This window comes from Callorhinchus milii, unplaced genomic scaffold (assembly GCF_018977255.1).
Source record: "Callorhinchus milii isolate IMCB2004 unplaced genomic scaffold, IMCB_Cmil_1.0 Scaffold19, whole genome shotgun sequence".
NCBI classification, from domain to species: Eukaryota; Metazoa; Chordata; class Chondrichthyes; order Chimaeriformes; family Callorhinchidae; genus Callorhinchus; species Callorhinchus milii.
Genome location: NW_024704760.1, coordinates 48,324 through 75,766, shown reverse-complemented (window position 1 = coordinate 75,766; position 27,443 = coordinate 48,324). Strand labels below are relative to the sequence as shown.

General features: G+C 38.2%; 1 protein-coding gene across 2 annotated transcripts; it reads right to left on the bottom strand.

Moving 5' to 3' along the window:
- Window positions 1-295: 295 nt before the first annotated feature.
- LOC103182394 (protein tyrosine phosphatase non-receptor type 22) lies at window positions 296-27,367 on the bottom strand. Of its 2 annotated transcripts, XM_007899393.1 has the most exons (21): window positions 27,166-27,367; window positions 26,693-26,801; window positions 26,216-26,292; window positions 25,286-25,381; window positions 23,472-23,510; window positions 23,310-23,381; window positions 21,972-22,031; window positions 21,213-21,355; window positions 19,330-19,396; window positions 18,143-18,220; window positions 16,756-16,848; window positions 13,936-14,003; window positions 11,537-12,348; window positions 10,894-10,974; window positions 10,288-10,418; window positions 8,226-8,253; window positions 7,952-7,990; window positions 7,583-7,695; window positions 5,655-5,685; window positions 4,840-4,923; window positions 296-3,698 (listed from the first exon to the last, which is right to left on the bottom strand). In XM_007899393.1, exons 1-21 carry the CDS (start codon window positions 27,253-27,255, stop codon window positions 3,637-3,639), a joined length of 2,373 nt encoding a protein of 790 aa, XP_007897584.1. In that variant the 5' UTR covers window positions 27,256-27,367; the 3' UTR covers window positions 296-3,636. The 2 variants fall into 2 exon arrangements, with proteins under 2 accessions (XP_007897584.1, XP_007897585.1); XM_007899394.1 differs by lacking the exons at window positions 296-3,698; window positions 4,840-4,923; window positions 5,655-5,685; ... (1 more) ...; window positions 7,952-7,990; window positions 8,226-8,253 and adding an exon at window positions 9,903-9,955.
- Window positions 27,368-27,443: the final 76 nt, after the last annotated feature.

Sequence of the window (27,443 nt, the reverse complement as noted above, 5' to 3'; positions counted from 1 at the left end):
CTGCAAAAAATTGTTGCTCATTTATGGGTAGGAATGAGTTTGTGTATTTGACCCTCCAGCAAATGTGCTGAAATTGTAAATCCCCAAATCCTGAGATTTAGTGAGTAAACTAGCATAGAATTCTAGTAACCAACACTTACAGTGCACCAAAGGTCGTCATTTCACAGTGGACTATTTAATAGAAAAAGATTGAGGGGGTTTTCTGCCACTTTGAACTCAACATTTATTAGATTTAAATACAAAGTTCTACTTTTGTGGACAACATAGTATATAAAGACACAATGATAGCATCAAAAAATTTACAAAGTCCATTATCTTGGTATTTATTTCCATAAAATGAAATTTGGTGTACTGCAGATAATCTAATTTGTTTAAACAAAAGCATTTCCAGTGATCAAATGGACATTTCGTGAATGAACGAATATAAATATATAGCAAGTGGCTCCTAAGGTTGAATCAATAAAAACATCACTGACAATGGAATAAGCACATGAGACGATAAAACATTAAGGATATTTCTTTTGGAAAGTGGTATTAATAAAATACGTGACTTAAAATTCAATTCTGATAGCACAGACACAATGAGCTGGGACTTTCTGTGATGTAAAATATTGCAGGTGTTTCGTACCCATTCCTCATGTTACTGAGTGCAAGCAACATTACAAACCTGCAAAGTTGTTTCTATTCATTGATAAAAAGCCACCAGTCTGTACCTGACCTTCTCAATCACTTACTAAAAAAACATAACTGACTTTATGTTATCAGTTTCCTGATGATTTAACTCCGAATAAGAAGTTTTACCTAAGACTCCCTGACTCGAGTAGCGCTAGTAATGGTATTTAATTAACACAAAGAATGGGGTAAGAAATACACATTTTACCCCAATGTTGAACTTTCCACACTGAAATGCTGCAAATAACCAATTTTGAGGCAATTAATGAATAGTAGACTGGGCATTGAACATTCTCTCTCCTACTTAAATCATCTCTCATCTCTTGTTCGATGCTGAACTGTCCCAGAAGTTTGTTTATTCAGAATAGGTTGGGGTCACGGAGATCGTAACACTTGTGCTGGTGCCTCCTTTAGGAAGGAGGGAAACCATGGCACAAGGAAAGCTTTGCACTTGTATCCTGGATACATTACCTGCCTCGTTACCATAGAATCCATAAATGTTACAGCACAGAAAAAAGGATGTGTGAAGGAGCTCCAGGCAGAACCACTACCTTACCCTCCTACTGAAATGGTTCATTTGAATTAAGTGACTGACAAGACATTAGAAATAGATTCTCATACATTTTTTTTACCAAAGTGGTTTTCATTTCAAGTAAGAAATCAAATATTTGAACTTTTGGAGAGGTCTAAATTGAACAGTGATGAAATCAGTCTCCAATGGCAGTAGAGATAGCATTAGGGAGTGAATGTTACTGTGTCTGTAACTCAATAATCCCAGCCAGATTCTGTGACACATTTCCCACCTGGTGTGAATCCACTACTTCTAGAGAAAGAATTTTAATGTTAGATTAAAACTTGAAATAACTCACTGGAATCGATACTCAAAAGTTTGAAAGTTTTTTTGCATTTGAACTTTAGATGTTGCAATGACATTTGATCCAGTCCTAAGTAGAAAATTGCATCTTTTACACACTGATATTTATATTCTCAATACAAGGGTCTTATTGCTCCGATTCGCACACACTTGCTGAGATATGGGTCCTTGATGTCCGGTCATTTTAAGCAGAACAATGATATAAAAACAATTTAGATTAACAAAGGTTACATCTCAGTATCCCGTGGTAGTTTTATTCAGAAAATAAACTTATCTCTGTGATTGAAACGTAACGTTATCCTGAAGCTGGTAACAGCTACGGATTGTAACTGATCAGATGGAATTGCAGATGATTGGTGGAACTTTAATTTGACCATTAGTTGAAAACTGTTTCTCAGGCATTCTATATTTTTATTCATTTTAATGTATTTGTAATATTTTATAGTTTTTTTTAAAAAACACAAAGATTGCTTAAATTTTCATAGATCTGTACCTAGAAAAGGTTGTCTTCAGGTTACTCTTTAGATTGTTTTTTTCTCCAGTAGTGAGTACAATTAAAATGCTTATTTACTTTATTTTTTAATATTTCTATCTAGTAGCGTTACTCTCTCAGAGGGTGTTGTACAGGTATTTTTGATATTTCTGTTATATAATTGCTCTGCTCACTAATGTGCACTTTTCAAACAATCAGCATGCTTCAACCATTATCATCTCCTTAAATTTCCTTAATTTCTCAAAAGTGACATACCCACTCTAATCCTTACCCTACCTCTAATTGGCAAACATCCAGTATCTGGCCAGACATAGAGTACGTAGAGATTTTTTGCAATTGATCTGGTTCTGCCTGAGAGCTTATTTGAGTATTGAATATTTAAAATGGTCATTCATAGCTATTCTGAATATTAGACATGGGATCTAAGAAAGTTATTCTCAATAAATTGAGAAGTTTAAGTTTATGTTGAATGCTTTTGCAAACCTCAGATGATTCCATTTTACTTGCCCTCTGTTGAAGTTGACATTTTGCATCCAGCTTAGACCTCTGTTCTTCGACCTCTGATTCTATCACTTTACTAAAGGAAAAATTATGGTAGCTTCCTGTAATGAGTATGGCAAATATTGTCCTGTCAAAGTACTTACCCAAGTGCTCTGAACCAAGCCAATCTGCCATTGTGTTATTCCTGAGAACCTTGCCTGTATTGATAATGTAATAATGCTATCTGCCTGAAAAGCAGTTTGATTTACACAGCCTTAGTTCAAGTCGCAAATTCTAGAAGTCATGTCTCATTGAAGTTTATAACTTTTTAGTGATCTTATCAAATGGTATATTTGAAATAGCTAAATAAACCTCTTCATGATATTAAACCTTTGCAAAGTGAAATTCTTTTATCATAATTTGAAGCATGTTTTAATGTATAAAATGTTCCTTTGTAAAAAAATTAATGGCAAAGAATGACATTTCTGTGAAATATTTTTTTAAATAAACTGGCAAAATTGACATTTTCTTGTCTTGTAGTTCCAGATGTGAAAGTTCAGGATGGCCAAAGGCACGGTTGAAGAGAAGGGTCTTGAGACGGGTCTTGAAGGAAACTAGGAAAAATTATGGTAGCTTCCTGTAATGAATATGGTAAAATACTGTCCTGTCAAAGTACTGACCCACCATGTACCACTAGGGAGGGGGCAAGGCAGAGGAACTGTGGGATGGAGTTCCAGAGGGTGGGGGACAGACAGTGCCCCAACCCCTTCCAGCGAGAGAGTATGCTTTCCATGACAGATGAGGGCAAATTTCCATGTAGCAAACATGTGGCATGCTTACCAAAATTTTACTGAAGTGGGATCTGAATGATGTTTACATTCAAAGGTCCTTACCATTACTATTCAATTGGTTTAATTAGCATAAAAATGTGAACAATCTGTTGGCATTTCTCACAAGGTAAATTATGATTTATGAAGTAAAATGCTGCCTCATAAATTTAAAGCTCATAATTGCAAACAAAGAAAGTAACTGAAAATAACTCAGGATTCATAAATCAGGATGTTGGTGTCATTACATTTCCGCAAGAGTGAAAGAAAAGTGAATTTAATTGACTATTTTAGATCCAGTCTGAAGGTGGATTCCTCGGTCCTTTGGGCTTTGTGAAGCGATTCTTGAATCCTTAAATAAATTAAAAAAATGTTGCACTAAAAAAGTTGACCATTATGGGTGTATAGCATCATGTGGGGTTTCCAATGAACCCTATCAGCATATGCGATTTAATACAATTAAATTAAATTTAGCGGAAGAAACATTAGAAGAGGGGCTCTCTTTGTTAGCTGCTGTCTGTCTCTGTGTCTCTATTGGGCTTGAACCCACTCTGTGTGTTGGTGAGATCTCGCCTCCTCAAGCTGCTCAAGTACAATTGTGAACTTTATGTGCACAAATATAGATTTTCCCCTACATAACTTTTGCAATTGAGCCCCTTTGCAGATAACAGAAAATGCAGTTATCCATCATAGTAGTAAGCACATTTTCTACTGCATAGCTAAAGGTGTAATGTATAAGTCAAGACAGATGATTTTATAATTGTATGCGGCCTTCATGAGATCACATCTGGAGCACCACACACAATTTTGTTTTCCCCATTTCAAAAATTATTTTGTTAAAAATGTGGTAGTGGGAACTTGGAAGAATTATCAGAAAAGGTTGCACACACACAGAAACACACAAACCATACACACACAAACTTATCTGTTGAACAAAGATTCATGGAATGCTTAATGGAGCTGTTAAAAATGATGAAGCGTTTGGAAAAATTAAATTCTTGTTTGTTAAAAATTACTGGGGAGGCATATAACTTAAAATATGAATAACATAAGAGAATAGGAAGTGCAGCAGAAAGATTTTCTTTAGTAAAAAGAATAATAAAATAATCCTTGCATTTGATAGGCATGTGGAGGAGACTTTTATCAGTGCAGGTAATGGAACTGGAAACTAAAGTGTTTCACAAACAAGTTCATGTTAGATTTTTGTCCTGTCAAATAAAAGCATTGTTAGATTTTAAGATGGGTATATATTGAAGGAATCTTTCAGGAAGTAGAAAAGGTAGCTAACTTGATTAATGGTCTATTTTCTATCTGAAATCGTTCTCTCCATTTAGATTGATTCTGTGGCTCCCAAACAACAGTCTTTATTATACAAACAACATTCTGACTCTGTTCAACAGGGTTTACCACAAGCCTGTAGAATGCAATCTACTGGTTGGACATACAGAAGGCATGTGTATAATGTTTATGGGTATGATGAGTCATACACTTACCAAAGTTTAAAAAGGAGCGTGCATGTTCAGCAGTTCGTTCAATCTCTGGTGCCCTGGACACTCCTGGTTCAGAACCTGCAGCTGCTAATCATAGAACCATAGAATTTTACAGTCCATCTGTGCCAGTTCTTTGAAAGAGCCACTAACTAGTCCCACTCCCTCACTTTTACCCCATGCAGCTCTGCAAATGTTTCCTTTTTAAGGACCTGTCTAATTCCTTTTTGAAAGCTATTATCGAATCTGCTTCCACCACCCTTTCAGGCAGTGCATTCCAGACTCTGTAATGTAAATGAAAGTTAGAAAGGTGCATTCACTGGCAGATACTGAGAATGTGGTCTTGATTTACTCCAGGTCAAGTTACGCACAATGAGATTCCGATTCACTCTAGTTGCATGTTACAAGGATGTTTTGGATGTTTCGGAAAAGACTGTTTACATGGGAATTAAGGCTGAGGCGAGATAAAGTACAGGAAGAGGCCATTTGGTAGGTCGCTATTTTATGGGACTGTAGCAAATCTTTTAACCTAATTTATTTAAGTTCATTAATATTAATTACTCTGTAACCTAATTTCCTGCCTTTTCTCTATATTCCTTTTCAAGTATCTATTTATTTTCCTTTTAAACATCCCATTGATTCAGGAGTAAATTCCATATTCAGTTTTTCATGTGAATGTCACTTAGCTCTGATTCCGCCCTTTTTTAATCCTCCAACAGATGGTTTTCTATCTTATTATTTTAATCATCTTAAGGTTTTCCGCAGTAAGATGTTTCTGAATGTTATGAATACAATGATATTTCAGCATATTTTAGACTTACGTTTCTTCTTAATTCGTAGAATTTTCATACTCTGTAAAAACAAAGTGCGAATTACATCCTCATGTCCACAAACAGCAGCTGTAGCTTTCCTGATGATCACTTGCATTTATAGAGCGCTGTCACGCAGGGTAGCATCCGGGAGTGCTTCCCTGATTACACATTCACATGGCACCAATCATTCACCACTAAACAGGAAGGAGTGAAAGTGACACCTGCTGGAAGATTGCTTTGTGTGCTTACTCCCGGGGGGGGAGGGGGGGGGGCGCGGGGGAGACCTCCACTGAGCTTCTTATGGTCTCGTCATTGGGCTGGGGAATCAGAACTGTTGACTCCTCACTGACTCACTAGAATCAGGCGCAACCAGTAATGCAGTAACTGATTTATAAAAAACGTGGTAATGAGACTTACTCTATAATATGTAAAAAAAGCACAGCATTCAGTGTTTAATACTGTATCTATATAATGTGTCTACGTTTGCTTGACACCAAGCTAATAAACGTGGTAGATTGCGAAGCGGAACAAGATAGGTTATAGGATGATTTGAACATACTTGGGAATTGGGCAGATCGGTGGCAGATGAAATTCAATGTGGAGAAATGTAAAGTACTTCACATGGGGACAAAAAATCCCTGAAGGGACTGTTATTTGAATGGAAGGAAAATAATATGTATGGAAAATGAAAAGGACCTGGGGGTCCTGATTGAAGCTCTCCCAACAATACTCTGTGTCAGTGAGTAAAGCAAATCAGATGTTAGGATGCATCAAATGGTCAATAGCAAACCAAAATAGTGGGGCAATCATGCCACTGTATAAATCATTGTTAAGACCATGTTTAGAGTACTGTGTACAGTTCTGGTCGCCGCAGTACAAAAAGGATATTGGAGAAATCCAGAAGATACACAGGAGGGCAACCAAAATGATTGAGGGAATGGAAGGAATGGACTATGATGTGCAACTAGGTAAATTGGGCATGTTCACGCTGGAAAAGAGAAAATTGAGAGGCAACATGATTGCTGTCTAAGAGGCAAAATAATATATAAATCACGACAGGCTCTTTCAACTTGTCCAGAATAGTAAAACTAGGGGACACGGCCTGCGATTGAAGGGTGTAAACTCAGAACACATCTATGCTAACACTATTCCAGTGTGCGAATAGTGAACCTGCGGAACAGGCTCTCTACTCAGGGAGACGATTGAAGCAGGAAGTGTTGATTCTTTCAAACACAGATTAGATGGTTTTCTTTTACGAAATAACATTATGGGATATAGCGCATAGGTAGTTTCGGACATATGTGCAAGCGACTGTCAGTAAGGTGGAAGGCAAACTAGATGGACCTTGGTCTTTTTTCGTCTAGCATTTCTTATGTCCCTATGTCAGGCTGGCTCAGTGGTAGCACTCTTATCTGAGTCGGAAGGTGGTGGGTTCAAGCCCTATGTCGGTACTTGGAATCACATAGACTAAGATGACACTCCAATGCTGTGCCGGAGATGTTGCATTGTCAGAGGTGCTATCCTTTGTATGAGATGTTAAACCAAAGTCCCGTCTGGCAGTTCAGGTGGATGTCTGAAGCACTCGGCCCTGACTTAGGGCTTGAACCCACAACCTTCTGACTCAGAATCGTGTTTAATAGCTCCCACTGACACACGTATAGCATTATCTATAGTATTAAACAACAATAAAAAAAGCTTGCATTTATATAGCGCCCCTCAGGTAGGGTAGCATCCCAAAGCGCTTGACAGTGGCGGAGCATAACCCCAAGACAGACGTCGTGCTCGGTTACTGTTTAAGAACAGTATTGAACACTCAATGCTGTACTTTTTAACTCATGTATAGAGTGAGTTTCATCACCAGTATTTGTTTTTAAATAAGACACTATATCAAATGCAAGGATTATTTTATCACCAAGTGAGAAGAAAGTCAACGTTACTTTATTCCTTGTTAAGAGTCTGACTGAATCCAGCGTTGACTGTTTTGTTCCTGTTGTGTCAGGGACCTTCCCAGACTCTGAAGGTGGGTCATCAGCAGAGAATTCATGTAAACCTACAGAATCAGTTTTACAAATATTTCATTGCTTAGCATCATGTTTGAGACTGAAATAAATAACATCCCTAAGACAGCACTGCCACTTACTGCCAGAATTACAAGCTTTCTTTCATTTTTTGAAAGTACAAAATTAAAATGTTTATATTAGAAAAATGTCAACAACTTGAAACATTTTCCATAGTGAAGTCAGGTTATTGATATTGAAAGGAAACTGGCACCTTTATTTGGAGCGATTGAGACAAAAAGTACTCACTTAATGGTACTGGAAGCAGTAATGAATCACATTTTCTTTCTATAAGAAGAGACTTGAGTAAAGGTTAAGTTAATTAACAAAACAACATTAATTTTCCTAACTTTGCAGCCTATTTAGTGACAGCAACATTTTCATGTACAAAGTGACATCAGCTACAAGTTCAATGAGAAAGCAATTTGGATTAACTGAAACATAAACAATTTTAAGAACTAATAGTTTTAATTATCTACATGAATTGAATGTACGCCAAAAATAATAAAACTGCTGCACTTACCTTTACGGAATGTTCTCAGTTTTAAGCTCTGGGAAAACACAATATAATTAAATAAAGTACAATACTGCTTTATTCATTTGATACAGAAACTGAAACATATGTTCCCAGTAATGTTCCTCAAAATTAATTGCATGGCATTGCTGTTCATTGCTGTTCAGACATTCTAACATCTTGGTTCTTATCTGTGTTGTAATTCTGTGCGGAATTGAGATCTTGCAATCACATTTCATGTATGACTATGAGATCTAACAGCCAAGCTTTGGGTCCAGATATGACATGTACCAAAACCAGGGAAGAAACATTATTGTTCAGAGGTCTTGCTAAAAAAAGTTAAATTAAGAAAGGATTCAATAAGATAGACGTCAGCAGGATGTTTCCGCTTGTTGATGAGTGCAAAACAAGAGATTTAAACATAATGCAGTAACAGATCTAAGAGGAAGTTTCGGAGGGACTTCTTTACACATAGTGCAGTGAAAATGTGGAACTCGCTGGCAGACGTTGTAGTTGAAGCAAAACGTGTCAACATATTTAAGAGGAAACTTGATACGAAGAATAAGGGGTACAGTAGAGGGAATCAGCAGGAGTGAAGCGTTGTGTGAGTTATAAATGCTGGCACGGACTAGTTGGGCAAAATGGCTTGTTTCTGAGCTATTATGTTCTCTGCAATTCTGTGTAATATAAGTGGAACTGCCTAACACCAAATTTCACTGAATGTCAGGCAGAAAGAACTTTTTTAAAAATTGTACAACTTCTAATTGACTGATAGGTAGAGGAAGTAGCTCAAGGTCGGTGAACACTCCATTGTAGTTTGTTTGTCCACAATATTAAAGCCGTTTAACTTGACATCCTACACGCTAAAGGCAAATAATAATAATAATATGTCTCTCAGAGAGATGATCAGGAAACTCTGAGGCTTGGGGCGACAGCTGCTTGAAAGTGACCACCCTATCAGCTCCCTGTTCAACAGGCTCCGGCCTGCTTCACGCCCCCTGCCTTGCCCACCTTTGTCGGACGGGCCTTCAGCCTCTCTGCCCCCACCATCTGGAGCTCCATCCCTCAGCCTCGCTCCCTACCTTGCCTCCTTCAAGACCCATCTCAAGACCCTCCTCTTCGACTGTGCCTTCAGCCACCCCTCTACGCCTATCCTCCCCGACTTCCACCTCTCGTGATCCGAACCACCAGCTCGGATGCTGATCCCTGACTGTCCAGCGCCTTGGGACATCCGCTAGTTGTTACCAAGTTCATGAACATGCGCGCATACATCCAGTGCCTGGAATCCATCTTGCTTGGCCTGCAAAGAAGTAAGCAGTTGCTGCTCAAGCTCCGCACCTCCAACTAATAGAGCCATCGCTCAATGGGAAGGGATGTGTGTCCGAGCTGTGGACAGGAAGATGGTGACAATGCTCTCACGCAGTTTATGCTGAGCTGTGTTGCCCACAGGAATCTCACAGGGAGATCCCGATACCTGCCATCTACCGAGTGAGGCTCAAACCTGCACATGTTGGACTATTCCTCCGGGTGGGAGGGGGAGGTAAGCGGGGTTTCCTTGTCAACGGAATGTCAGAATCGAGCCAACCCTCTGTCACTGTCTCCAGTTCAGTTCCTGAGCCGATTGGGTTGGCAGTATTCCTGGGCACTGCTGATGACAGCACAGCCAGCTCATTGGCAGTTCTTAGAGGCCAGACCAATTGCTGGGGACAGGAACTCTTCCCACTCAGCTTCTGTTAACTCTGCAAACCAAAGCCCTAACAGTTAGGGTAGCGCTTTCCATGGCAAGCCATGCAATTTTAGCTGGTTAGAATCCAGCGGTGACCCCAAAGTCCCCAAGCCTTGGCTGTTGCCAAACTGTGCCTAATACTCTCCAGACATAGATCAGCAGGATGCATCCCTCTAGGGAGAGATTGTGCATTCCATTCTAATAAACATCTCGGGAATTTCCACTTATAGGGATGTATGATTCTATGTATAATTTCCACATATGGAGTGTTTGGTTTGAATATACTTAAGGACGGTGATGGTTTCCAATGTGACAGACACCCGGCTGACCAATAGAAAAGGTTACCTTGCTCCTTGACATCAGGTTCATGGATTCTAAAAAACTCTTGGGCTGCGAGACTCCACACCATTCAGAAGATGTTCCAATCTTTACAGTCACTGCAGGAGTTTGCTTGTTGAATGATGCCTGAGGTTGTTCTGAACAAAGATAAAAGAAAGATGGTGTAGAAGACGGAATCATATTTTGACCACCTTGTGACACAAACATTCAGTTGTAGTCAGTAGATGATTCTGCTGTTTCCCCCACTCTCTGGAACTCCATCCTGCATTGCCTCCGCCTCGAGCCCTCCTTTGCCTCCTTCAAGACCCATCTCAAGACCCTCCTCTTCGACGATGCCTTCGATCACCCTCCTTATCCCCCCTGCCCTCCATCCTCCTCGATCATGACCTCCAGCTCGGATCCGAAACATTGATTGTCCAGTGCCTTGGGACGTCTTCTCGACATGAAAGGCGCTTTAGACATGTAATTTTGTTGTTGTAGAATAATTTTTTTTCTAAATTTTTTTTAAAATCTGAGAATTAATCCTGAAGTGGATCATTAGCCAATTAGATGACAAACTATAGAAAGAGTGGATTAAGGCCAGGGAGAGCCAGAGCTCCCACAGCTACTCACCCAGTTGTTCTGGTAAAATATAAGATTCAGGAGTTCGTTCTGGCAATGCGGGAGGAGTTTCTTCATCAGAATCTACTGCATCTAATAAAGAGAATAGAAGAACTCATTTCAAAATATCAAATTGATGGCCTCACCTGTTCAATCATTTTCAGCTCCCACAGCCAGCCAACAGTACCAGATGTTTTGAGACGGCCACCCAATGTGAAAGGCAATATATAAATGTAAGTTATATTATAATATGTGGAGTCTTGTATCTTAGTGTTTAGAGGACTCGCCTCGCAAGCGAGAGGACCTCGGTTCGATTCCCGAGCAGGCAAAACATTGGGCAAGTTTTCTTACTCCACACGTCTCTGTTTACCTAGCAGTAAGTAGAAACCCGGTTGTTAGTCAATTGTCAGATTGCTTTTCCGGGGTAATAATCCCTTCAAAATAAATAAAATAATAATAATTTGGTCAATCCATGACTGTTTGTGGGACACTGCTGTGCACAATTAGCTGCCGCGTTTCACCAACAAAATATAGTCAATTTACTTTACAATATAGCCTGTGAAGTGCTTTGAGATGTCTTGAAGATATGATAAGGTGCTATATAAAAATGCAAGTATTATTATTATAATATTTATACAGTTTGATTTAAACTTACTATTTTTCTTTTTGCATTCCATTTCACTTGGATCATGAAGTTGCTTTACTGCTGTGTTCTGCCTTGAAGGCAGTTCACTAAAGCTCACAGGAATTTGAAATGCATCATGTTCATTTTGAGATAGATCCTTTGGTGCAGTCACACTCGGATGAGTATGTAGAGGCTGTGAGGAGGAAAGAAGTTCCAGTGGACAAAGATCTGCTGAGCAGGGAGAGGTGAAGTAGGGGTCTTCAGTGAAATGTGTCCATGCTGATTGGATATTAGAATTCACATGCACACAATATTGCGTCTCTGCTCCATATGCGAGAAGGATCTTCTTTTCCTGATCATGTTCCCAGTCACAGGAATGCCAACTCTTTTCTACGGGGGACACAGAGCTGTTGCACTTAATGTTTTGAAGCTCCTGAGAAGCGCAGAAGAGATTCTGTTTAACTTCAAAAGATTCCTTTGTGTCTTCAAGATGGTGGTACACACAAGATTTTTGGCTTCTTGTAGCTGATGGAGAGTTATTTATAGTATTTTTCTTTTCCTGAAACAATAGTTCCGAGTGCTGAGATACTTCTGTGCTGTCAGTGTCTAGGCTCAGGTGTCTCTCTAACTTTTTCTCAATAGCAAGTTGTCCACTGCATAAAGAGACCTCTGTTTGTTCATTAACGTATGCACAGTTATGATTTCTACAAATGTCAGTGACTAGTCCACAAGATGTGTTGTGCCGATCAAGGCATAAATTTAATCTGTGATCCTGAACTGCAGGAGAGAAGGGGGCAATGGCTTCATCCATCAATTGGGAACCTTGTTCTTTTTTTGGAGATCTGTAAAATTGTAAAATATATACACTAAGAAAGTTATAAACCCATTTAAAATTGAAAATCCTAAAACGGCTTCTCGGTATTCTTGTCCACTCGACATAATGATGATATTCCCCTTTATTTGGAGATTGATTTGTGGCTCAGCTGCAATCACCAAGACACTCTCATTGATATTTTCTGGTCTTGCGCGAAAACACAAAACTACCGGAAAATTGTTGTCCTCACCATCGATGACGGGACTGAGAATGCCTGTTGCCAAAACAACAGGCACAAGCAGCTTTACCAGCTGCCAGGAGATGTATATCTCAGCTGTGAAAGCAATTGTATTGCCAATTGTTGGCCACAGCAACATCGCCATATATTTCAGTAACAGAAATCTAGATTAATACTTAAAATGCAGAGATTTGTTCTAAGAGGTCTGATCCCCATTCCTGGAAATGTACACACTCCACGAATAGCTCGTTAACTGGCCCTCTTGATTCTTAAAGCTATATTGATCATATGTACATTTTTTAGACATTTCATAGAATTATAATAGAATCAGCACAGAAGGATGCCATTCGGCCCATTGCGTCTGGGCTGGGTCTTTCCAAAAAGGGCTACGGAAATCAATCCCAATCCCCTGCTCTCTCCCCATAGCTCTACAAGCTTGTCCTCTCCAATTTGGTAAAGTAATATTGAGATTCCTTAAAATTGCCTCTCCTGGGGCAGCTTTTACTGGGTAGTGGATCGAGCTGTAGCTTATCAATCAGGAACTTGATTTGTGCTGTTTGCTGGGCTCAGCTGGGACTGCGTAAGGAGGTTACATAGGGTAAATTCAGAGATTACTGCTTCTCGTCCAAGCGAGGAAAGGTCAGCCTGTAATGCCCTCTACAGTTGAGAGGCCTTTCGACATTCACTGCCAAGGCTCACACAAACAGTGGCCACATGCACAGGGTAGGTGATCCACAAGAGGAGTCTGGAGATCAGGAACAATATGTGAATGGGAAGAAAATTGGAAAATATTTGGACACATAATTTAAGAAAAAGCCTCCTTCATTTTCTACATATAATGAATGATTGTATTTCGATATAGTTAATTACTTTATCCTCATCTTATTCTTGAATGTCCTGCTGTACATTTATTTTGATTTATTTAAACTTTTTTTGTTCCACATTTTGCATAATTTTATTTAAAATAAAGGAAATAGACCCTTTTCGTGGAGTCCTGTAGCTCAGTGGTTAGAGCACTCGCTTTGCAAGTGAGAGACCTGAGTTCAATTCCAGGCAGAGGGTGAAACCTTGGGCAAGTTTCCTTACTCCACTCAGAGCCTAATAATAATCCCTCCAAAACCAAAACCAATAATAAAATTGGTCATTTTCAATCTACGACTGTTTGTGGGACATCGCTGTGTGCAATTGGCTGCCGCGTTCGCCCACAAATATACAGTCAATTCACTTTACAGTGTGTTCTGTGAAGCGCTTTGGGACGTCCTCCCGACGTGAAAAGCGCTATATCAAATGCAAGGATTATTATTATTATTATTATTACTGTCTCAACAATGAACTTGGTTGCAGCAAAGAACACGCTTTGCCTGCGATGTCCAATACCTGTGAAGCTGTAGAGAGGTTGTGGAATCCAGGGTAGGGTTTGGAGGAGGTAATACTGTCACTTTAACCTATTGAGGCACAGAAATAAGACTATGATTAGAACCAGAACACCAGAGACCACCCACCTTTTACTGAAACAATATTTTAACAATGTGAAGTTGTGACTGCAAACGAGGAGAAGAACAAATCCACTAAAACTGCAGCTAAAGCAACACAGTGTCAGCAATAGCTTTCAGATAAAAGTTGAAGATTACTGAGCCATTTCCTAAATAAGATTCCTCTTGCGCAAGTGCTCCGGGATGCTACCCCTCGTGAAGGGCAGTATATAAATGAAAGTTGTTATTGTTGTTGGAATAACAACAATAACAAATGTGTCCTTAACTACTTAACATCTCATGGTCCAGTCACTTCATGCTTTTACTCTTGCCAATTTTACTTAAAAAGTTATTGATAGCATTTTTTGATATGCAAACATAAATGTGAACCTCGTTAAATTTGTCTTATTGGTATTTTATGACTACTTTTGTCCCATCTAATAAATTATTTTCTGCATTAATGCCTGCAAACACTGGAAGTAACGAGTTGCACTTTAAAACAAAAATTAACAATCTATTCACAGTTCTAGTTAATTTCACACTTTGCTTTGAAAGCAAAACTGGATTTTGTTGTGATACAAGTTATTTACTGTAACCATTGATTTTGCAATTTCTCACAAGGGCCAAGTAGAGAATATAACAAATAATCTTCCATTTGATACAACGTCTTATCACATCAACAACATGTCTCACGGCTTCACAGGACTTATTATAAAATTTAGTGACTGTCTGTTTGTAGGTGAAAATGTGAAATGGTTTACGGTAGGGAGGTTTAATGCCAGAGCTGCTAAACTATCTTTGTATTATGAAAGCAATGTCATTGACTCTGGTGCAAACTACTTCTATTTGGGAAATGGTAGCTCGCTTTTGTTGAATTGGTCACGTGCTGACACTGCTCACAGAAGCAACTTATTCACTGGGCTGTTGCTGAGATGTTGCATCAGGTAGCAGGATACATGTACTTGTAGATTGCATTTCCATTTTAATCTGGTTGATTGAAAGCAGCTCAAGATGAGCTACGCAAAGCTGAATTTTACTTTATTTTTTGCACCCTGGATCTTAATATGAGTATGAGAATTTATTGAAGAATGGCTTACAGAAAATAATTGAAATGCAGATTCAGACAGAAAGGTCACTTGATCTTTTTTCCAGTAGAGCTACTTTCTAACTACCATCTGTGTCACCACTTCCGGTGGCTGCACAATGTGCTGCACAAAAACTCACGCCTACATCGCTCAGAAACCTCAAGCCTCTGCCTTGTTCCATATGGCTCACACAGGAGGAAGTTGACAAACAGATTCTGAAAATAGCTGATTGAGAGAATTCCGATTCTTTATTCTTGGAACTGCCAAGTGGTAACCTGCAAATGAAGCATTTTTATTGCCCATCTAACAGCGATTGGAAGGGTAGGTGGTTCTCAAAAAAAGAAATACTAGGAAAATATTTGATATGTGCATCAATTTTCTACTCCATTTATAAATCTAGAAAAATAATACATTTTAAGGAAAAGAGTCATCCACAAAACACTATTTCCAAGACCAATTTTGGAAATAAAATATTTTTCTTTGTAGCCAATCCTGTTATTCACCAACAATTTCTCGCTCATTCAGATAGGTGCAAAATCCTCCTAAAGTATACATAATACAATGCACAATAATATAATGTTAATAAGGTAATATCACAATAAGAGCTATAATGTCGGGATCCCAAAAATTCCAACTTGTGTAATAAGCGAAGGCAATAAACAGGCTGTCACTGCGCGGAGAGAGCCAGCTGTCAGCTCTCATACAATGATCCCACAACTAATAGATTATCTTGTGCATTGTCGCCATACATCTAACCTGCTAGTAACAGGACTTTCATGCCTTGATGTTTCCATTACACAAGAAAGCAATGTACTGCAGAATGTTATATTGGTAATGCAATTTGTTGTTGTTGCTTAGCATATTGCCAGGTAGGTGTCAATCTGTTATAAAGTTTACTTTTTTAAATGAAATGATGTATTATGATACAATATAATTATAATGGAACTTGGGAAAATGTCAAACATTCTCCTGCATAGTTCATTCTTTGCATAGTTCATTCTTTGAGAAGTATCTGGGACTGTGCCCCTTCCACCTGCTGTTAAATAGATGCATAAATTGTTTTTATATCCAGAGAAATGGAATCCAAAAGCACGTTGATTTTGTACAAGATGACACATTAGTTAGCCCACAGTGGATAGTTTTGGATACCCCATTATCGTAAGAATAGAAAACCAATGGAAATTGTGCATCTTAGATTAACTGAGATGTTATCAGGGATAAGGAAGTTTTAGTTAAGAAGAATGACTTGACACATTAACTTTTTTTCCATTAGAACTGAGAAGGTTAAGAAGTAACTGGTACCAGTCTTCAATGTTATGGAGGGTTAGGGTTACAGTAGGGTAAGCAAGATCTAGATGAGCCTTCAGTAAAACGTCAACAAGTCGAAAGCCATCTTGCCAGCACCTTCTGGTCTCTAATACTGACTCAATCAGCCTCACTGGCTGTGCATTAACTTCTTCATTGTGAGTGTGTAGTTGAGCCACAATGATGTTGCACGTCAGTACACCAAGTTTGGTTACTCTGCATTTCCTGTTCTGGTCCCCCATGCAACAGAGTAAAATAAATAAAATAGAAATAACGCAGAGATAAAGGCACGTGGTTACAGAAAGGAAGTGGAACACAGAATGATGAATACTCACCAAATCTTGATTGAGGCTCATGTTGGTGTTCAAGAATTCTATTTGATTTTCAAACAAGTAAGTGATTGCACTGTACACCAGCTCATATTGTTCCTTTAATTAATACACAAGGAATATCAGTTATTGGATGTTTGAGGACTATCCTGATGCATGAGAAAAATAAATTAACTGACATTTCCAGGGATTCCAGTACTAATTATTTTAGTTTTACACATTTATTATTTTTTAAAAAAAGCATGGCAGTTGACCCCACATCTGAGAGTGAGCAAATAAATGAGAATATGGAGGGGCTGAGGATGGAGCCTTGGGGTGCACCGCAGGGACAGGAGATTAATCCATTGGTAGAACCAAAATGATGGTGATGGGCAAGTAGGCCTTGAACTAGATGAGTGTAGTCCCCCCTAAGATGGATGAGGAGTGTTGCATGGTCAACAGTCAAGAACGTTTTGTATTTCACATTCTTTGAGTAGTTTATATCATTTGGAAGATATCATAAACAAATCATTGTTTAAACAATTTTCAGTAAACACAAAGTTATGATTAGGATCAAATGCAAGGCTTGTTCAATAACACACAATATTATCAATAAAATTACATTTGTATAGTATTTTTCACATCGGTAGGATGCCGCAAGGCGCTGGATAATCAGTGTTGTTTTAGAGAAAAATGATGGAATTCACTCTTTAAAACTAATTTCAACTCCACATTAACTAAAGCATTTTAATCTGGGAGTGTAGTCCTCTCCACCTTTATTCTCCAATACAAACTTTTAAGCGATTTAAAATAATTAGACATTAAATTGTTTTAGTTTTAAATGAAGGCTACAATATCATTTATTGGAGTATAATGTTATACTACAGTCAATAATTTAAATGTGTTTCATCACCAATGGACTCAAAGGGAAATGTATTGAGATCTGTTAAATTTCAATCATGCAATATCAGGAAATAGTTCCATTACAGTTCTTCAACACTCAACAGAGAACAGAGTTCTGTTACACACCATTGGTATTGGTAAAAGAAAAGAAGCAAAATGTAACAATCACAAGTTTTAATCAGCCAAATCGGGCAAAATGTTTCTGTTTTTTAAAAAAAGTGCAATTAGGATCAAGGCCAAAATAAACAAATACAATTGATAGCTTCCAGCTGTGACTGTAAGTTAATAGCCAAATACCCAAATAACTTGTGGTAATCATTTTTTAGTCGCTTTCTACCCTCAGTACAATACACTACTTGTCTCTATTCTGTATTTATATTTTAGAATCCAACAAGTCATGCATTTATGAATTGATACTTGCCTTCTCAACTATATTGAAGAAAGTTTAAACTTTGACTCTTCGTTAGTTATCTCTTTCATCTTTCATATTGTAACTAGTAGCAGCAATTACCTTGGTTTGCACAATTGATGGACGTTGTGTCCTCATTTCTTGGATCAGGTTATAAACATGAAAATTTTCTGGAATTATCTGAAACAGGAAAACAGAATAAAGGGAATTGTTTTTCAAATCTGCTATATCTTCTAAACATGATTAAAAATAATTATAAATTACTGGAATTGGTGCAATTGGTCCCAGAGAATATATGAATCAATGAATCTACTAGTCTCTTATTGTTTCTAGCAATGGAATTAAATTCAATACCTGGAATTCAATTCTTATATGATCAGTTAGATGTTTCAAAGAATGATAGACTGTTACTGCACAGAAACAGATCATTCAGTGCATCAAATCTGACTGGTATTTTTTATCCATATGAGCCACTTAATCAAATTACTGTATCCAGCTAATTCTGCAATCCCATTATTATTTCTCTTTTCAAGTATCAATCTAATGTAAGATTTTCTCAATATTCTATGAAATTGGCATTCGGTGAATGTTGTGTTTAGGAAAATAAAGCAGATGACTCTGTGAATGAGAATCTAGTATTAATGAAAGCCGAAAACACCAGAGGAAAATGGCTGATGTTTCACTTGACTTTTTTTGTATTTTGTAGACTTAAAGACTAAATGCTCAAAATTGCACCCAATATTCCACATGTACTTCCACTGGTTATCTGCACAAGGTTACACTAACTTCTTTAATTTTTCAGTCAAAGAGTCATGATGCAGCTTGTACATGATGCACTTTGTTGATACCAGCTTCAGACTGAATGGACTTTTTAGTGAATAATCAATAATCACATGCATATCCTTCTGCACTGATGCATACTTTGTGGACATTTGTTCACTGTTTCTTGTTCCAATCTGCATTTATATTAAAATCCACTGCATTCTTAGCTAATCTGCTCATCTTCCTTATATGCTTGGTCACATGGTTTGGTAATATTAAGAATTATTATATTGCAAGATTTACTCTTCAGCATTTATGTCTGCTTTGACGAGAGGAAATTTAGCAACTGCTTCTCAATAGAATTTCAGTATCTCTCTCTCCCATTGCCTATCTTGGGTGAGGGTTTCAGACCCATGAATATGCCAGAATATTCAGAAGCACCCCTGTTTAAACTATACATGTTTCCACCATACCATTTTATGTGTAAATAGGTTAGATGTCATAAAAGGAACTAGAGCTATCTTTACCCCATCCTTCAGGAGCTTCCAGGTGTAATCAATGGCACAGATGACTCCAGTCCTTCCACAACCAGCACTGCAATATAAGAGTACAGGAAGTGTTAGACAGATCAGTGGTGCTTTAATCGGGATTGAACAGAGAGAATAGAAAATCCAACATATCTCCATGAAAATGTGGCCTGTGAAACAATCCTCTAAAGTTCAACAGGCTACAAAATCAGCAAGATTTTTTTAAGAGGTTATTTTTCAAGTGTCACTACAAATGTTACTAGACATGTAGGAATGACCCTGTGTCAGGGAAGGAGTTACAAGTCAAGAGATACCTAGACATTCATTGTTACCAATTGCTGCCCATTGAAATACAGTAGAGAAATAATTAACACCATAATTGAGACTGGCAAACAGTGCAGATAATTGGACATCACAGAAAATACAAATTGGTTGTGGTGTTAATTAAAAGGTTATTCTGTCAGAAATTATGTCACTTTTGTGTCATACTTCGGTCTTCAATCTCTCTGCTACTCTCTCTGGCTCTGCCATTTTTTCTGTTTGAGTATTTCTAACTTTCTTTCTCTTTCTGACCCTGTATAAAAGTACTGTACTGTGGAATGTACCTAGGAATACTGACAATTACAGGGGGAAATCTTGTTAGGAACATATGGGTGTTGTATTTTGCAATTTTCCACATATAGTTCTTTGTAGCCACTGGTAAGGCACTGCTCTGGATTTTAATAATGCATTGAAGGCCATTATTAAAAAAACAATTATTTTATTCAATGAGAGAGATACAGTTTGGAAGCTAATTATGAAAATATAATTCATATGGTTTGAATCCTATTTTATTATTCGTTCAAACCAAATGAATATCAGATAGAAAATATTAGATAATGCAGAACAGGAGCAGCTTGCTTACAAAACAGAAAGTACTATAGCATTTGCAAGCTATGAAAATATGCAATTTGAATTTTCTAGAACCATAAACAGAAAAAAAGATTAACAGGGGCAAGAACGATCATAACATACTATATAACATACAGCTGTAGCCAATTAGGCCTAGCCAATAACAAGTAACTTATTGATTAACTTAACTTATTGATTAATCACTTGATTAGGTGTTAATTCCAAATTACTGCTGAGCAAATCAGAAAGGGGTTGCACCCAGAAAGTATAAATAGGAGATAGCTGCGAGAGCCCAGAGTGTGGTGAGGCCAGAGTGTGAGGGAATTTGGTGAGTAGGAATTGCTGCTGTGAATGTTGTGAGTACATAACCCAATTTGATGTTACTATTCAAGTATTGTAGTAATTGTTGTAGTTGTTTTAAGTCTTGTGTTAGTTAAAATTGCTGATACCTTGGTACATTGGTCTTGTGGGGTAACTTTACAGGGAGCAGCTGTAGCCAATTAGGCCTAGCCAATGACAAGTAACTTATTGATTAATCACTTGATTAGGTGTTAATTCCAAATTACTGCTGAGCAAATCAGAAACTGGTTGCACCCAGAAAGTATAAATAGGAGATAGCTAATTTGGTGAGAGTGGGATTTGCTGCTGTGAGTGTCGTGAGAACTGCTATCGTGAGTACATAACCCAATTTGTTGTTGTTATTATTCAAGTCTTGTAGTAGTTGTTGTAGTTGTTTTGGGCTGAAGAAAGACAGAAAGTCCGACCACTGACGATGAGGTGGGCAGGGTGGAGGACGTGAAGGATAGTGCCTGCCGAGCAGTGGGAGTTGTAGGGTACATCCTGTGAAGCACTTTGATACATGTTCCTGATATGAAACGTGTACCAAAGTTAGAGATTACTATTGTTGTAACCTGTGTGATTATGAATCTAGTTATTATTTTTACAATACAAATTATATTTTGTGAGTCTGTGTGGCATGCCATGGTAGTTACCTGCAGTGGATGCAGATTGGGATGTCATCATGATGCTGGAGGAGCCGCATGTCTGTGATCATGTCCAAGATAGGGTCGATAGAAGATGGAACATCATGATCTGCCCAGTTCATATAGTGAAGCTGGTGAACTGTGCGGCACATCTGAGTTAGAGAAAAGATGTTGTGATATTTTAGGCTGCAGTGGTCGTATTCCAAAATAATGAATGTCAACATAATAAATATGGCCCAAGTAAAGCAACAACAGCAGTAAATGATAATTCTGCAAAAGTTCTGTTAAATTTAATTCAGTTTAAAACATCCAAAATTAGCAGAGAATGTACATCGGGAAAAGCAACACATGAACCAGCAGCCTTGTTGAATTAAAAACAGAAGTCGCTGGAAACACGCAACAGGTCAGGCAGCATCTATGAAGAGAGGAAAATGTGTGAATGTTTCAGGTCGCTGACCTTTTGTCAAAACTCCTTGTTCTGACGAACCTTAATGAACGCCTTGATGATGTTGTCTGCTCATTGACAAATACAAAATATGGAAGAGATAACAAACATAATTCATCTGAGGCAGAATATCTATTTTAATAATACTAAAACTAAGACATGTTTCTGTATCATTGTGTAGGCACTGGTTTCTGACAAGCAGTTCGGAATTTCTCTGGAGCTAGCGCTCGTCTACATTTTAATAATGAAGGTTTAGTTGGAATTATGCTTCGCTTATATTGCAATAAAGATTAGGTGCAATCCTTGTAATATTATTTACTTACACTTTGAAACTGAACTTTCAATATTCTGACAATATATTCAGATTTGTTTGTCTCTTTTTCCTGGAAAATGTAAATGAAAAAAAATTAATAAACATTAATGTGCCAGACCCTGAAACACTTTCTTCCATACTCAATTGCAGTGATATTTAGTCCTAAATTGTTATCAATTCGTGGAGTCCTGTAGCTCAGTGGTTAGAGCACTCGCTTTGCAAGTGAGAGACCTGAGTTCAATTCCAGTCAGGGCGAAACCTTGGGCAAGTTTCCTTACTCCACACAGAGCCTAATAATAATCCCTCCAAAACAAAAAACAATAATAAATTGGTCATTTTCAATCTACGACTGTTTGTGGGACATTGCTGTGCGCAATTGGCTGCCGCGTTTGCCCACAAATATACAGTCAATTCACTTTACAGTCTATTCTGTGAAGCGCTTTGGGACGTCCTCCCGACGTGAAAAGCGCTATATCAAATGCAAGGATTATTATTATTATTATTATTATTAATTCATAATTAATATCCAGAGTAGCGTCACATTCTTATTTCAGGACAACCTTGTGAGATTAGATGTCTCTCACACCCTAACCCTAGTGTGTTGTGAAACAACCAATAACTTAATTTCAAAACAAAACAAATAGCTGGCTTCCCCAAAGGAATACTTTTCTTAAATATTTTTAAGTTTCACCAAGTGTCAGTAATGATTAGCTAACCTGATCGCCTGCTAGTACTATAACTAGTAACACTACTGGTAATACAACCAGTAACATAACGCCACTAGTACTGTTCGTATGCGGGTGGTGTCCCAGATTTCTGCCGCCAGATGGGATCCTGTCTCAAACCGTGGTTCATCTGAACAGCAAGTCCGAGAGCTCAGGACTCAGGCGAACGTTCTTCCATCCGGAAATCATGTGTCGTTGCAGTCGGTTTGACCAACATTGGCTGGTTTGCATTTCGAGAATCTAGCGTTGGCATTGGGTGTGGGAAAGCTTGAAACGCGTCCGAGTCTCTCTTTAGCAGCGACCATGTCTCCCAACCGAATAGTAGCACCGACATCGGCTGTAAATACACAGCCTCTCGTGTCCGCCTCCATACCCCGTGAAGCTGCGCAGCACTGCTCCCGGTGACGTCTGGTCCTCGAGGAGTTGAATGGTTCTAACTGCGCTGTACATGTCTTTGGTTCTAATCTCGTCTTCCTGAATAAACTCAACTGTATTTCCTATTTCAATATTAGTTTATTTTTTAAATACGTTCAGTTTCCTCAACCACTCATCATGATGACAAAAAATATATCAGTAGATTGACAAAAGCATTACCCATCGGGTGAACTGGCAACAATACTCACACAAGTCACACTAAACGGTCCATAGTGACATGGATCCTCACCACTGTAAGCCCAGTATCGCTCACATTTTTTCTGAAAAACAAACAATAACTAAACAGGTTTTTATTTTTTTAAAAACGATGGAGTAATAAATGGAGGGTAGGAAATAAAAGGATACCTTACCCGTCCCATCTCAAATTCACGGCAAGCCATAATTACTATCTAAAGGCAGAAAGAGATAAAACATTTAATATATCATAACTCTAATAGAGGATGCAAAATGTTGCACTGTATTAAAAAGAAATGATTGGCAAGAAAATAGGTGATTCAGACCAACTTGCCCATGCCTGGTATCATACAAAATATTTTATAGAACTTGAAGCATCAGGGGAGAGAGAAATGGTACAAAGCAATTTGTACATTTTAATAAGCCATTATTTTGTGTCAGGGTTTGCTCCTCTAAGAAGACATCCATCCATATTCCTTGTTATTCCTCATACTATTCTAAAGGAATGTAAATATGCCTTAAATTATAACATTTTGAATGGGATAGAAAACCAGTCCATTAAAGGTGGCAGCGTAGGTAGACGTGGCCATAAAAAGATAAAACTGAATTTTTTTTTACCCAAGGGTATGCAAACAAGATAATGAGCCATTCATTTGATATAGCACCTTTTCAAGGACAGAGACGTTTGTTCTTCATGGCTCATACCACTAATTTTGGTCTCATCTGCCTTTGCTGCAGTGCCCTAATGTTGGAGCAAGCAGCACTGTGCATATACCAGATGCCCCCCATCAAACCCCTATACGACTTGAGCATGATTTGGGGGTATCTAAACAAACCTGAGTTGGCAGTATAACTCTACGTGCTGTTTGCTTTGTTTATTGCTGACTCATATCATTTTGGTGAGCAATCACCTTAGGTCTTTTTCAGCTTCACCCAAGGTAAGTTCTATCCTATCAACCGAGTACGTGTTTACCTTCAGTGCAAAATTAGCTGCAGTGAATTAGGATGCAACAAGCCAGTAAAACAAGAGAACATAGTTTTAGAATTGTAACAAGCAATTTTAGGACGGATACTAATAAGGTTTTCTTTACGTAGTCATTTAATCAATGACTGGAACAGATTGCCAGGAAAGATGATAGAGGTCATGACACTGAATTAATTTAAAAAGCAGTTTTATCGTGCAGTGAGGGAGGGGAGGCTGGGTGTGCTGGAAGAACAGTCGATAGGATGCAGGGTCTTTCATCGAAACCGATCTTGCGATCTTATGAATTTGCCAATCATCAGCCCAATCTATATAGCCTATCAACTCTCTTTGTACAACCTTTCGCTGCCTCCTCTACCAGTTGGTAGACACCTTGGTGTCATTTGCAAATGTAACTGCCTTGCACTTAGTCTGTGAATCCAGGTCATCTAGCAATGGAGTAATAAAAATATAAAGTAATATGAAGAAAGAGCTGGAAAGTGGAATTCATATTAAAGGGATACAGACGTGGTAAGCAGATGTGCTGAAAATTTCTATGATCTATTAATTTAATATGCACCCCACGACTTTTTGTGACCTTGCAAGGACAAATGGTGGCCATGTTTGCCTACTACAAGTGCCACTTAACGTGACAGTGATGACTTGTAAAGCGCTTTAAAATATGTCAGTGCGATAAGATGCCATACAAATCAAATTCTTTCTTTATAGGGTTCCTCAGAACATTACAGACCCAAATATTATACAATTTGATAAAATGTATTGGACAAAGAATCCTTCATCACTGAATACATGTATAAAGATGATAGAGGTAAATGGGCAGAATACAGGTAGAAAGACTGATGTCCACAGTAATTTACTATACTTCTATATGCACAAATTGGAGAATTATAGTGTATTGAGAAAATCTGATCATAAATCTGACAGAAAGGAGTTCTCCCCAGTACTTATTTCTTCAAAGCCAGTTTTATGCAATGCAAAAAGAGGTAGCAATGCCACAGTAAAACTTACTGAAACGTTATATTCCCACAACATCCTCCAAAAATCCATCACTGTGTGAGGCAAAGGACCCTGTGTAGCAATATAGGCCTGTGGTCCATATACACCCTGGGGAGGAACACAATTTAAAATCATCACTATATAAATGAACTATTTCAGAAGATCCTTGGTACATTTTCAATTGAATTAATAAATAGCTGAATAATCTTCAAAGTCTATTTTGTTTAAAGAAAACTGTAAACAGTTTTCAACTCTCATTATGTACTCGTGAATATGTTTATCACCAACAAGTAATAAATAAATACTTTCTAATTTGGTGTTTGTGGGTATCTGATGTAACAACCCAAACATATTCCTTGTGCAAACCAATTCCACGTGTAAACCAGTCCATGTGGTATCACTCTTGGTGGGTCTTAGTTATGAGGTGGATATAGTCTCCGACCATCGATGATTGACTTCCCCTGCCACATGCAAATGACATCTGAATATATCAAGAAAATTTTGGTAAGGCATCCACAAAATACAGTCACTTCAACTTATTATAATAATAATAATCCTTGCATTTGATATAGCACTTTTCACATCATCGAGATGTCTCAAAGCGCTTCACAGAATATGCTGTGAAGTAAATTGACTTTATATTTGTAGGCGAAACGCGGCAGCCAATTGTGCACAGCAGCTTTCCACAAACTGTCGTGGATTGAAAATGACCAATTTATTATTGTTTTTGGGAGGGATTATTATTAGGCGTGAGTAAGGAAACTTGCCCAAGGTTTCGCCCTCCCTGAAATGAACCCAGGTGTCTCGCTTGCAAGGCGAGCGCTCTAACCACTGAGTTACAGGACTCCTAATGTATCCCGTGAAGCCCTTTGGGACTCCTGATGTGAAAGTCACTATGCAAGGATTACAATTATGAAGTCTCCATTATAAAACTTGCTTTACCTTGATAAAATTCCCATTGATATAATCAGAATCATTGTCAGAAATGATCAACGACAGCTTCACTCTGCTGTGATCAACTGAAAGATAAAATGTAAATTAGGCACACTCACAAACATTTCCATTTCTGCTTTGATCATCACATGCAGACACCCATCACCAAGAGTATCCAACCCCCCGTTTGCCACCTATACAGGAAACTTCCCGTGTTTGTTTTGTGCATCACGCTGAGAGTTTCTAAAGCTTTGAATTTAAGTGATATCACAGAACAGAAAACGAAACAGATTATCGCAACAAGAGAATACCCGTCCCCATAAGGAAAGGAAGGGCCGGGGACAGGAGCCGAGGACAGGGAAGGAACTGGGACAGAGGTTGAAGCCACGAAGTGCACATTACTTTGACAGTGGAGGAGATTCAACACTGAAAAGAACATCTTAATTTTAAGGTTGCGACAACTCAATAGGAGAAACGTTTGCTTACAGGGTACAATGTCTTTGTATCGGTTCTTCTTAACATTTTCTTGTTTATCTGCGCTGCTTGAAAGGTAGATTTTGTCATTTCTGAATTTCGTCGATTGTCTTTTCAGTCTCTACAGAGGTTTCGAAAATCGCAAAGACTTTATAAACTGTTTTAATCAGAAAAAACGCTCGCGAAAGTTTTTCTCAAATGTTTAGTCGTAATGGAACACAAGAATAAATAGATATAATATATACATTTTTTTAAAAAAAGCTATAGATTAAAATTCCTAAATGCCATCCGCATAGGTTGATATTTAGATTTGGCGGAGAATTTTAATGATGTTTAAGAATCCTCTGAGATCTATGTATCCTGTAGAATAGAGATTAAATTTCTTGCTCTTTCTGGTTTACACTTGTCAGACACAGGTTCCCGGAACAACCATCGCGCCTACTTCACATTTGCACAAATTAATGTAAGTAAAACACATATCTTACCAAAAATTCACCCGCAATATTCTCCTGTTTATCACACCTCTTACTTTTTACCACATTAAGAAATTTCAAGAGAATTTCTTTTTGGTCCATGTTCAAAAACTGCGTTTCTTTTTCTTTCTTTCTCACGGATCTGCAGTGCTCACAATGTCAGTGGTGACCGAGTGGATCAGAACGCTGTGTCTCTGGTAATTAACCAATTGAACCTTCTAATTCTCAATGGTCAGAACAGAGTTCAGTCACTGCTCTCTGGAGTCCTAGTGCCCGTCGATACGGCAGTT

Excerpts from the sequence above, each read along its gene's own strand:
- LOC103182394 (XM_007899393.1), bottom strand. The coding sequence starts at position 27,255 with ATGGACCAAAAAGAAATTCTCTTGAAATTTCTTAATGTGGTAAAAAGT. Across the intron at positions 21,356-21,971 it reads TGAAAGTTCAGTTTCAAAGT|ATGTGCCGCACAGTTCACCA; the intron begins GTAAGTAAATAA and ends TCTCTAACTCAG. Across the intron at positions 3,699-4,839 it reads ACGCTCCTTTTTAAACTTTG|GATTCAAGAATCGCTTCACA; the intron begins GTAAGTGTATGA and ends AATTTATTTAAG.